Raw genomic sequence first — 13,334 nt, forward strand, 5'->3', positions numbered from 1 at the left:
TTCCAGTTCCCTCTGAACTTAATCTACATACTAATAAACTATTTTTGTAGGGGATTATTTGACCTCATTAAATATATTTTGTCGTCATCACGACACAGACTTGGAATCCAAAGACATGTTGTGAATGGTTTGAAAGTCTGTCATGTAATTTTAGAATCATCCTGGACTCTTTCTCTCTCCAGTCCTATAGATGCTACCCCTAAGTAAATCCCTTCAGCTCTACTTCTAAAATATACTAGGGTTCTTCTCCCCAGTTCCACTGTTAACACTCTGGTCCCAACACCATCAATTTTCACCTGGCTACTGCTCCACCTTCCTATCTGGTCTTTCTCCTTCTACTCTTGCATCTGGTGCGTATATTCTCAATATAGTAACTACAGATAATCCTTCCAAAACAGCCAAGATCACACCACTCAGTCTCAGAAACACAATCTTTCCCTTCTCTATTTGCCTACATTAGTTACCAACATTGGATATACTTATAATAGTGGATAACACTCTATCCAACCCTCTCTCCCCGTGTCGTGTGTTCCATAAAGGAATGTGAGCTTTGCTTTGCTCACTGGTATATCCCCAGTGCTTAGAACAGTCACTGGCACATGGTTAAGTACTCAATAAATACTTTGTGAGGGAGTGAATGAATGAATAAATGAATGATGTAATGAAAAGATAATCTTTATCAATGTTGGAAACATTTACTTTTGATAATAATCCATTTACCTTTCTGTAATATCATCCACTGATTACCTTAGTGTCCAAATTAAGTTCAAATTATGAAATAATTTTAAAATGATTTTTAATTGCTTAACGAGTAGAAATACAATCAGTGACAATTATTAATGAAAACAGTAAACAACCCAATTATTGTCTTTTTTAAGGGTAATGATGAAATATCCCTTTAGTGTCATATAAAAAACTTCATTTACTCTCTACCATACACACCACAAAAGCTTAACAGAACATCAGTGTATATCACACATGTGTGAGGTACCTCTAGCAAAGAGGTGTTGATTTCTCCTTCCCACATCTGCTTCACCCCTCTTCTTTCTGGATCACCCTTTCTCTGCTCCTCACTATTGAGCAAGATCTTGGAGATGTCTGTAAGGTCCAGCTCATGACTACCTCCTAAAATCCTGCCTGATGACTTTAACATACAAATTAAAAGTACAATGTGGTCGTTTTGGAAAAATGGTAAATTCTCAACCAACAGGTCTGTCTACTTAAAAAAAAAATGCAAGCAGGTAGGACAGAACTGACATCGTAAGAAATAAAAAAACAAACTGGTTTCCAATGTGGATTGGAAAGATTATAGTAATAGAACAAACAGTAATGCTATTTCACACTAAAATATCAAGTTGCAGAGAAAGAAAATTCTAGCCATGATTTTTTTTTTTGTCTTAAAGACAAATTCATATTTATAGAAAAATTTAAGTCTGGTATGTAATTACTACTTAAAATCTTTAGGGAAGACTTTGTGCACATGCACAAAGATAGTATGGCAAGCCCTTCTTCGTCTTCTATTTATGTAATGTTTTTTATTCTTCACAATGGAGCCTGACCATTTAAAAACTAAATGTGTAATACCAAATGTAGGAAGCTGACGGTTTAATTAATAATTAAAATGAAGACACTTCCAATGAAATAAAAATTTTAAAGGTTAAGGAAGATTACTCCTGAGTAGACCATCAACATTATTTTTTGGAAGAATATTATGTTTACACAAATATATATAAAAAAGGACTGTTGTTATTAAAAATACATTTAATTCTATGCAAACATTTTGACATCATTCCCTTTAAACTATAGATAATACAAGTCACATGAAAGTCTAAGCAGGTAAAAGGAATGGAAAAGGTTTCAATAATTTCAAAGAAATTAGGGTTTTTTGTTTTGTTTTGTTTTTAATTACAGCAATGTGGTGCTCCAGTTACAGCAGGATAATACAGCTGAGGGAAACCCACAAAGAACATTGTCCAGTAAAAGTTTTTAATCTGTTTCCATGATCAGTTTCCATTACTCTCTTCTAATAATCATAAACAAAGATCTCAAAGGTATTCTATATTAGTGTCACATAAGAAACAGAATTTACAGAAAAACTGAGCTAAGACAGCTTTATTTATATTCATTTTCACTCCTAAAAAAATAAACTAGAATCATCTGTACAGTACAAATAAAATTAAACAACTAATGCTATTTGGGAAACATATAAACAATAGTCAAGAGCCTCTCTATTTTTTAGTTCTTTTAACCTAAATATATAAATTCAAAGTTAACTGGAAAACTGTGATAACTATATTAGAATACATGATTTGTATCTGCATTAACATGTATTCTATTCTTCTGTACATCTTGCAAAATAGCACAAAAATACAAAGCAAATATCAGATGCAAAAGCAAAAAAAACATGTTTCCAAATATATTTGTACCAACAGATTTCTGGTCTCCTTTAGAAAACAAACTCAAGAATTGATTATCCTGAGTCTCTTCAAGGCCACTTGATGTTGTGTGGTAATAACTTTACAATTACATTTCCTCAAGACTTCTTCTAATAGCTTCTTCTAATTCCACATCTGCATTAACAAAACAGAGAATTTTAATATTTAGGGCAGAAAACTAATAAACATGCTTTATGTAAATCTCATCAACTACATCTGTCTTTTCAAGAAAGGAAGGAAATACAAAGTTGAGAAACCTAGGATGACTTGGCAGTTTCTTCATTAAAGTTGAGTGTTTCAAAATAATGAGAATCTGGATATAACCTCAGATTGAATTATAATATGAGCTTACTAAGGAACTTGCAAGTTATTTCCAGTTAGGGACAAAAGTCAACAAACTTTTGATATCACTGACAATCACTTAAGGCAATGCATATAAGGCTTAAAGTAGAAATAGAGAGGCAAAAGCATGAAATGCCAAAATCTCACAGGCATTAAAAATTTCTTCTTAAGCTTTCTAGCATCTCAGGTAAAGAGTGAAACTCATAGCTATATAATGTCTTGAGAAGCATATAATATATGCATTCATTTAACAAATATTTATCGCATGCCCACTGTATACCAGGCAAAGGAATACAATAGTAAACAAGAATGACATTCTTGGGTTTACAAGTGGTTTCTCCATTTCCTGGCCTTCACCAGCTTCTCACACCAGATTTATTTCATCCCATCCAGTCCAAAGTCTCTCAGAGGCTCCTTGGTTCACGGGTACCAGTGATTTCTCTAAGATGCAGCTACACCTTCCTCTCAGCTGGGATACTGTGTTATGTTTCTGTAATTTAAAATACTACAGGCTAGTATACACTGTATGTTAAATTAAAGCTAGATTCTAGGTCAGGGAGTTGCCCTAAGATGAATTCTAGGGATGAGGAAACACAAAGAAAAGCCAAGATGCTCTTAGCAAAGAAAAACAAGATGATAAGACTTGTAAAAAATACGAAAACTTATTTATAAAGTTATAATAATTAAGACTGTAGTATCAGTTTCTAGAAGATAATACAAGGGAATAGCTTTATGACCTTAGTGTAGGGAAATATTTATTAAACAGAATTTTAAAAAATATTATGGAAAACTGGTAATTTGTAATCTATTAAAATTACTTTTATCCATTAAGAGACACCATTAAATGAGTAAAAAGGCAAGACATACAGTGGGAGAAAATATCTGCAGTACATGAACTTGTACCCCGAAAGAACTAAAAAATTTTCCACGCCCAAAAATCAGTTAAAAAAATCCAAAAGAGGGCGCCTGGGTGGCTCAGTGGGTTGAGCCGCTGCCTGCGGCTCGGGTCATGATCTCGGGGTCCGGGGATCGAGTCCCGCGTCGGGCTCTCTGCTTGGCAGGGAGTCTGCTTCCCTTCCTCTCTCTCTGCCTGCCTCTCTGCCTGCTTGTGATCTCTGTCAAATAAATAAATATAATCTTTAAAAAAAAAAAAATCCAAAAGAGGGGCTGCCTGGGTGGCTCAGTGGGTTAAGCCTCTGCCTTCAGCTCAGGTCATGATCTCAGGGTCCTGGGATTGAGTCCCACATCGGGCTCTCTGCTAGGCAGGAAGCCTGCTTCCTCCTCTCTCTCTCTCTCTCTACTTGTGATCTCTCTCTGTCAAATAAATAAAATCTTAAAAAAAAAAAATCCAAAAGAAACTGTTAAGAATTTTGAAAAGGCACAGATGTAATGGTCAATAAGCCTTATTCATCAGAAAAACATAAATTAAAACCACACACAAAAAATAACCGTATATACCCATCACTAGCTAAAATTAAAAGACTAATTTAAATGACTGGTGAAAATGTAAATCAATAGGAACTCACATATACTACTGGGACCAAGAAAAAAACTGGCAAAACCACTTTGAAAGAACAATTTGGCATTACCTACTAAACTTGAACATGAGTAAGCCCACTCCTAGGTATATATTCTCAGAAATATGCATATATGTTCATTAAGAGATATGTATGAGAATGTTCACAGTAGCATTATCTACAATAGACAAAAAGTACAAAGCAAATGTCTATAAATAATAGATGAATTGTGTAGGTATTAGAAATGAAGAAACCAAAGCTACATGCTAACATCTGGATGAATCTATAAAACAATGTTGTTTAAAAGGCATCCAGGGGTGTCTGGGTGGCACAGTTGGTTAAGTGTCCAACTCTTGGTTTCAGCTCAGGTCATGATCTCAGGGCCTCAAGACGGAGCCCCATGGTGGGCTCCGTGCTCAGCATGGAGTCTGCCTGGAACTGTCTCTCTTGGTCTCTCTCAAATAAATAATCTTAAAAAAAAAAAAAGGCATCCAGACATAAAAGAATACAGACCATTCTCGTGCTTTCCAATATGATAGATACTGACTCTATGTGGCTATTTATATTTAAATCAATAAAAATTAAGATTCAAGATTTAGTTTTTCAGTTAAGCCACATTCAAGTGCTTAACAGTTATACATGACTATTAGCAACCAGGTACAGATACAAAATTATTTTCATCATGACAGAAAATTCTTCTGGACAGTGATGAGTCTGTATGATTCAATTTAAATAAAATTCAAAATCAAGCACTATTAAACTAGTATTTCAATACATGATAGTGGCCACTGACAATCGGGAAGGAGTGTAGGGGAAGTAACTGGAAGAGGGAGTGAGGGGGATACTTCTAAGGTACTGGTTGTTATGGTTGAATTATGTTCCCCCCAAAACATATGTCCAAATCCCTATTACCTATGAATGTGATCTAATCTGAAAAGAGGGTCTTTGAAGGTGTAATCCATTTAAGATGAGGTCACTAGGTTGAGCCCTAATCCAACACAACTGGTGTCCCTATAAGAAAGAAATGCCATGTAAGACACACAGGTAGAAGAAGAAGATGGTCACATGATGATGGAGGCAGAGATTAGAGTGTTACATCTATAAGCCAAGGAGTGCATATGATTGTCTGTTAATAACTAAAAGCTAGGAGAGGGAAAATGGCCCTACAGACAAGAAAACTTCAGTTTTCTAATCTCTAAACACATGAGACAGTAAATTTCTGTTGTTTTGAGCCATCTAGTTTGTAGCATGTAATTATGGGAGCCCTAGCAAATTAATGTGTTGGTGATGTCCTATTTCTTTAACCTGAGGGATGGTTACCAGCTTTGTGAGATGTTTTGTACAACTTTTGTGTGCGTTATACAATACACATATGCACATATAGAACTAAACACTGGAGAATACCAGCATATAAATTGGGAGGAAGAGGATCAAGTAAAGTATTCTAGAGTCCTTTTATTGTTGCATAAAGGCAGACATTTTGGAGGTATATATAAGTCTTTAAATTATATTTTAAAAATGTGGTAAAGGGGCACCTGGGTGGCTCAGTGGATTAAATCCTCTGCCTTCGGCTCAAGTCATGATCCCCATATATATATGCCAATATAACCACAAAACCTGGAAACTAAGTATACAACTTACAAACCAATTAAAAGAATTAAAAGAAAAAACTAAAAATAAAATAACAGAAATGCATAAAAAAATACTGTCTATAGTGAACTTCTAGGAATTAAATTTGGCAATTAAAAGATGATAAAAACAGGGATGCCTGGGTGGCTCAGTTGGTTGGACGACTGCTTTCGGCTTGGGTCATGATCCCGGACTCCCGGGATCGAATCCTGCATCGGGCTCCCAGCTCCACGGGGAGTCTGCTTCTCCCTCTGACCTTCTCCTCGCTCATGCTCTCTCTCACTGCCTCTCTTTCAAATAAATAAATAAAATCTTAAAAAAAAAAGATGATAAAACAAAAACCAATTAAATAGTTCCACTTCTAATAATAGTGTAACTTATATTGGATTAACCCTCCAAATGGACAACAATTATAAACTATTTTATGGCACTGGAGAGCAACAAAAATTAGGTAGAGACAGGACAGAAGCTGATCACCAAAAGAAACAAACTGCACAGGGTTCAATGTGCAGGTTTATGGTTTTGTTGCGTCAGGGCATTCATCAATCCTTTTGGGAAGATAACAGAACTTCATGCAGAAAACCAAACTCTGTGGCTTAAGGCATCATAGACAGAGTTTGTTATCAGTCATAGCCGCTAGAAAGTGAAGCTTGGGGAGGGGAGATTTTGAAAGAAAGGTATCCCAGAAGGAACAACAAAGTAATAGAAGACAGGATTTTCCAAATCTACAAACTCTTAGTGGACTTCTGAATTGTGCATACAAAGGAGAGGATCTAAGATTCTCAATGAAAAACAACAGCTGGGAAGTAAAAGGAGTAAGCAATTTTAGTTGTTGCCTGCTGTGGAGAGGCAGAGTTTGGAGTATAGGTCTAGCAAGGTAACTGCTGAAAACAAAAACAAAAACAAAACATTCCTCAGATAAAAATAACAGAATCAAAAGAATCTGTAATATATATCCACAACATCCATATACATCAAAAAAGGAAAAAGTAACTAAACCGTCAAGAGGAAGACCAGGCAATTGAAACTAACCCCCAAGATTAACAAGCTGTTGGAATTAGCAGAAAACAATTTTATTTATTTTTAATTTTTTAAAAAGATTTTATTTATTTATTTGACAGGCAGAGATCACAAGTTAGGCAGAGAGGCAGGCAGAGAGAGAGAGGGGGAAGCAGGCTCCCTGCCGAGCAGAGAGCCCGATGTGGGGCTCGATCCCAGGACTCTGGGATCATGACTAGAGCCGAAGGCAGAGGCTTTAACCCACTGAGCCACCCAGACACCCCAATTTTATTTTTTATTTTTTTTTAAGGTTTTATTTATTTATTTGACAGAGAGAGTGACAAAACACAAGTAGGCAGAGAGGCAGGCAGAGAGAGAGAGGAGGAAGCAGACTCCCCGCTGAGCAGAGAGCCTGATGTGAGGCTCGATCCAGGACCCTGAGATCATGACCTGAGCCGAAGGCAGAGGCTTTAACCCACTGAGCCACCCAGGTGCCCCAGCAGAAAACAATTTTAGAAAAATTACGTTTTCATAGATTTAAGGATGAATGGATAAGAAATCTCAACAGAGACATCAATCTGTTTTTAAAAAAACAACTCAATGAAAATTCTAGAACTGAGAAATATATTTGAACTGGAAAATTCACTCAGCTCAACAATGGAGAAGCAAGGGGAAAAAAATTAGTAAACTTGATGGCTGAACAACAGAAATTATTGAACAAGGGGGCGCCTGAGTGGCTCAGTTGGTTAAGTCTGATTTTGGCTCAAGTCCTGATCTCAGGGTCCTTCGATGGAGCCCTGCATCGGGATCCATGCTCAGTGGGGAGTCTGCTTGTCCCTCTGCCCCTGCTCCATTTGTGCTCTCTCTCCCAAATAAATGAACCTTAAAAAAATAATAATCCAGGGCGCCTGGGTGGCTCAGTGGGTTAAAGCCGCTGCCTTCGGCTCAGGTCATGATCTCAGGGTCCTGGGATCGAGTCCCGCATCGGGCTCTCTGCTCAGCAAGAAGCCTGCTTCCCTCTCTCTCTCTGCCTGCCTCTCCGTCTACTTGTGATCTCTCTCTGTCAAATAAATAAAAAAATAAAAAAAAAATAATAATCCAACAGAGAAAGAAGATTGGAAGAAAATGAACACACCTCTGGATAAATTTAAGAGACCTAACATATTATAACTAGAGTAAAAAAAGAAAAGAACAGAGACCAAGTGGGGCAGAAAATTGTGAAGAAATAATGGGTGGAAATTTCTAAAATTGGGGAAACAGGGGTGCCTGGCTGGCTGAGTCAGTGGAGCACTTGGCTCTTAATCTTGGGGTTGTGAGTTCAAGCCTGATGCTGGGTATAGATATTACTTAAAAACATCTTTAATATTGGGGGGGAACATAATTACAAGGAGCTAAGAAAACTCCAAGGAGGATATAAATACAAAGATAACTACATCTAGGGGGATTATCGAGAACTGCTTAAATCCAAGGACGAAGTAGAAATACTGAAAGGAGCAACAGGAAAAAAATGACACATTACATACAGGGAAACAATAGTACAAATTATGGTGACTTCTCATGACAAATAATGGAGGCCAGAAGATAATGGAATGACACCTCAAAGTGCCGAAAGGAAAAAATATTTGTCAACTAGAATTTTTTTTTTTTAAAGATTTTATTTTTTTATTTGCCAGAGAGAGAGCAAGAGAGTGTGAGAGCTCAAGCAGGGGAAGTGGCAGACAGAGGGAGAAGCAGGCTCCCTGGGAGGGACTCGATCCCCAGGACCCTGGGATCATGACCCAAGCCAAAGGCAGATGCCTAACCGGCTGAGCCACCTAAGCGTCCCGTCAACTAGAATTCTAATGCTAGAGAAAACATTCTTCAAAATTCAAGGAAAAATAAAGATTATCTTCATATAAGCAAAAAAGAATATACATCACTAGCAAAATGTGTATCACAAAAAAAATTTAAAAAAAAAAATCCTTTTGGCTGAAGGAAGAAAAATGACACTAGAGGGAAACTCTAATCTATTGGAAAGAATGAAGTTTACTGAAAATGGCGCTGTGAATAAATATAAAAGGATATGTGCTTTTTCTTTTCTTTCTTTAAAATTCATAGCACTGGGGCGCCTGGGTGGCTCAATGGGTTAAGCCTCTGCCTTTGGCTAAGGTCATGATCTCATCGTCCTGGGATGGAGGTCTCCATCAGGCTCTCTGCTCAGCAGGAAGCCTGCTTCCCCTCCCCCATCTGCCTGCCTACTTGTGATCTCTCTTTCTGTCAAATAAATATAATAAAATTTTTTAAAAAAATAAAATAAAATAAAATTCACAGTCCTGTTTAAAGTAAAAAAAAACATTTTCTGGTAGAATTTATAATACATGTAGATGTAATACAAACGGCAACTATAGTAGAGAGACTTGGGGCAGGACATAAACTAACCTATGGCATTGGAAGGTTTCTACATTTTTTTTTTTAAGATTTTATTTATTTATTTGTCAGAGAGAGAGCACAAGCAGGCAGAGTGGCAGGCACAGGCAGAGAGAGAAGCACGCTCCCCGCTGGACAAGGAGCCCAATGCGGGACTCAATCCCAGAACCTTGGGACCACAATCCCAGCCGAAGGCAGTGGCTTAACCGACTGAGCCACCCAGGTGTCCCAGAAGGTTCCTACATTTTAGATAGAGTGGAGTATAGTAGCACTCAATACACTATAAAAAGCAAAAACTATACACTGTAATCTAGAGCAACCATAAAAATTAATACAAAGGGCTAAAAGCCCATAGACCTATTAAAAGCAAAAACTGGGATGCATAGTGGCTCAGTAGGTTAAGCATCTGCCTTTGGCTCAGGTCATGATCCCAGGAGTCCTGGGATTGAACCCACGTTAGGCTCCTTGCTCAGCACGGAGCCTACTTTTCCCTCTGCTGCTCCTCCTGCTTGTGCTCTCTCCCTCCCTCTCTTTCAATCTTAAAGAATAATAAATACACAAACAAATAAGATAGTAAAAACTAAATACACACAATACAGTAAAATATAGTACTATAATAATCCAAATGAAGGTACGAAAGTAGGAACTAAAAGATAAAAGAGGGGACAAAGAAAAAACAAAATGGCAGACAAGAATTCAACCATGTGGGTGCCTGGGTGGCTCAGTGGGTTAAGCCGCTGCCTTCAGCTGAGGTCATGATCTCAGGGTCCTGGGATCGAGTCCCGCATCGGGCTCTCTGCTCAGCAGGGATCCTGCTTCCCTCTCTCTCTCTGCCTGCCTCTCCATCTACTTGTGATCTCTGTCAAATAACTAAATAAAATCTTAAAAAAAAAAAAAAGAATTCAACCATGTATGAAATTACATTAAGTATTAAGAGACTAAATAATCCATTCTTTAAAAGTAGAGATTGTTACAGTAAATCAAAAAGTAAGATCAAACTTCATGGTGTCTATAAGAAATATACCTCTCCCTCTCCCAATGCCTCTTACCTCCACCCATATGCTCACTCTTTCTCAAAAATAAATAAAATCTTTAAAAAGAAATTTCATGATTAAAGGTGTTACCAGAGATAACATCTCATAATAACAAATGTGTCAATTCATTAGGAAGACACATCAGAAATACAAAACAGAATTTTCCAATTAAAAACAGAACTTCAAAATATAAAAGTATAAACAGAATTAAAGAGAAATATAATCCACAATCACTGATGAAGAATTCATTATCCCTACTACAATACCTGATAGATCAACTAGATTAAAATAAATGAGTACAGATAAAGATTTGATATCAACCACCTTGGCATAATTGACATTTATAAAGTATTCTACACAATAAACACAGAAAACACATTCTTTTCAAGTGAATATGTAATGTTTACCAAGACAGACTACATGTTGGCTGATAAAAATCTCAATAAATTTAAAAAGATTAAAGTTTTACAGAGTACATTCTCTTACCATAACAGAATTAAATTAGAAATGAATAATAAGACATTCAAATATTTGGAAACTACACAACATACTCCTAAAGAGCCAACAGGTGAAAGAAGGAAATCCAAGGAAAATTAAAATATTTCAAATTGAAATATCTTTCGCTTTCAAACAGCAAAAATACAAGATGTGAAAATTCATGGAACCTGGTAAAAGTAGAGGACTGACAAAGTTGTCTGTGGGCCAAACCCAGGCCAAAGACAATTTTTGTAAATAGTTTTATTGGACATATCCACAAGCATTTGTTTATATGTTGTGTATGGCTGTTTTCACACTATAAGCTTAAGCTGAGTAACTGTAACAGAGACAATGTGAACTACAAAGTCTAAAATACTTACCACCCAGTTTTACAGGAAAAGCCTGTTGACCCTGGCTTAGAGGGAAATTTACACCTTTAAATGTTTATAAATGTATAAATTTAAACCTTTAAATTTAAATTTAATGTATTTTCTCTTCCTTATGGTTTTCTTAATATTTTTATCTGTAGATTACTTTATTGTAAGAATACAGTATGTAACACATATAACATACAAAATATGTATTGACTATTTTTTAAAAGAATAATTTGAGAGAGAGAGAGAGGGAAAGCAAGCGCATGCACAAGTAGGGGGAGGGGCAGAGAAAGAGGGAGAGGCAGACTGTCCCCTAAGCAGAGAGCCTGCCGTGGAGCTCAATTCCAGGACCTCAAGATCATGAGCTGAGCTGCAGGCAGATACTTAACCAACTGAGCCACCTAAATGCCTGTGTATTGACTATTTTTTGTTTTATTTACTGTTTGTTTATTTTTAGAGAGAGAAAGAGTGAGCATATGTGAACTGGGGGAAGGGCAGAGGAAGAGAAATCAAAACAGACTCTGAGCTGAGTGTAGAGCCCAATGCAGGGCTCAATCCCAGAACCCTAAGCTCATGACCTGAGCCAAAATCAAGAGTTGGACACTTAATCAGCTGAGCCACCCAGGTGCCCCTACAAAATATGTATTAATAAACAATTTGTTATTGGAGGCTTCTAGTCAATAGTGGGCTATTAGTAATTAAGTTTTTAATTACTGTGGGTGCGTCAGTGTCCCAACCCCATGCTGTTTAAAGGTCAACTATAGTTTGGAAAAGTAAACAAAAGGACAACTGTAGCCTTCAACAAAACCACAGTCTGGGGAAGAGAGAGAATATGATTTCCAGAGGTACTACAGTATTTGCACACCCAGTTTTCAACAACAAAACACAAAGAATACAAAGAAACAGGAACGTATGGCCCATTTAAAGGGGAAAAAAACGAGTTAAACTGTCCCTGAGAAAACCTAGACATTGGACTTACTAGACTAAGACTTTAAACCAACTGTTTTATTTATTTATTTTTTTTAAAGATTTTATTTATTTATTTGAGAGAGAGACAGTGAGAGAGATCATGAGTGAGGAGAAGGTCAGAGAGAGAAGCAGACTCCCCGTGGAGCTGGGAGCCCGATGCGGGACTCGATCCCGGGACTCCAGGATCATGACCTGAGCCGAAGGCAGTCGTCCAACCAACTGAGCCACCCAGGTGTCCCCCAACTGTTTTAAATATGTCATTTTTTTCTTAAAATATTTTATTTATATATTTCTAAATTTATTTTATTTATTGTATTTATTTATTTTATCTATTTATTTATTTTTAAAGATTTATTTATTTATTTGACAGAGATCACAAGTAGGCAGAGAGGCAGGCAGAGAGAGAGGAAGGGAAGCAGGTTCCCCGCTGAGCAGAGAGCCTGATGAGGGGCTTGATCCCGGGACTCTGGGATCATGACCTGAGCCAAAGGCAGAGGCTTTAACCCACTGAGCCACCCAGGCTGTTTTATATATCTATCTATCTATCTATCTAGATAGATAGATAGATAGATAGATAGATATTTTTTTTAATATCTTCTAAGAGCTAAAGTAAACCACAGACAAAGAACTAAAGGAAACCAGGAAAACAATGTGTGAACAAAATGAGAATATCAATAAAGAGACAGAAATTATGAAAAGCCACCAAATAGAAATTCTGGAGCTGAAAAGTACAACTAAAATCAAGAATTCATTACGGGAGTTTAACAAATTTAAACAAACAGAAGAAAGAATCAGCAAACTTGAAGACAGGACAAGTTATCCAGTTTGAAGATAAGAAAGAAAAATGGAAAAAAGCAAGAAGTTAAAGAACTGGTGGAGTACCATCAAATGCAGTAAGATATACATTATGGGAGTCCAGAAGAAGAAGAAAGGGACAGAATGAATATTTTAAGAAATAATGGTCAATAAATGTCCCAAATTTGATGAAAGATATGAATATACACATCTAAGAAGCTCAACAAACTCCAGGAAGAAACTGAAAGTGATCCACGCTGAGACACATTACAGTCAGCATCAAAAGCCAAAAATAACAAAAGAAGCAAGAGAGAAGCAACTCATCATGTGTAAGAGATTCTCAGTAAGATTAATAGC

General features: G+C 36.8%; 1 protein-coding gene across 3 annotated transcripts in view; it reads right to left on the minus strand.

The window, feature by feature from the left end:
- Nucleotides 1–1,749: 1,749 nt before the first annotated feature.
- ZNF451 (zinc finger protein 451) overlaps nucleotides 1,750–13,334 on the minus strand; it is a 106,437-nt gene continuing 94,852 nt past the window's right edge. For 2 of the 3 annotated variants that reach the window (XM_047734661.1, XM_047734659.1), the window contains one exon: nucleotides 1,750–2,570. In XM_047734661.1, coding sequence (XP_047590617.1) covers nucleotides 2,524–2,570 — 47 coding nt within the window. In that variant the 3' untranslated portion in view covers nucleotides 1,750–2,523. Of the gene's footprint in view, nucleotides 3,268–13,334 lie in introns of all 3 variants that reach the window. The other variant, XM_047734660.1, reaches the window with a different exon arrangement.

This window comes from Lutra lutra, chromosome 6, assembly GCF_902655055.1.
Source record: "Lutra lutra chromosome 6, mLutLut1.2, whole genome shotgun sequence".
Taxonomy (NCBI): Eukaryota; Metazoa; Chordata; class Mammalia; order Carnivora; family Mustelidae; genus Lutra; species Lutra lutra.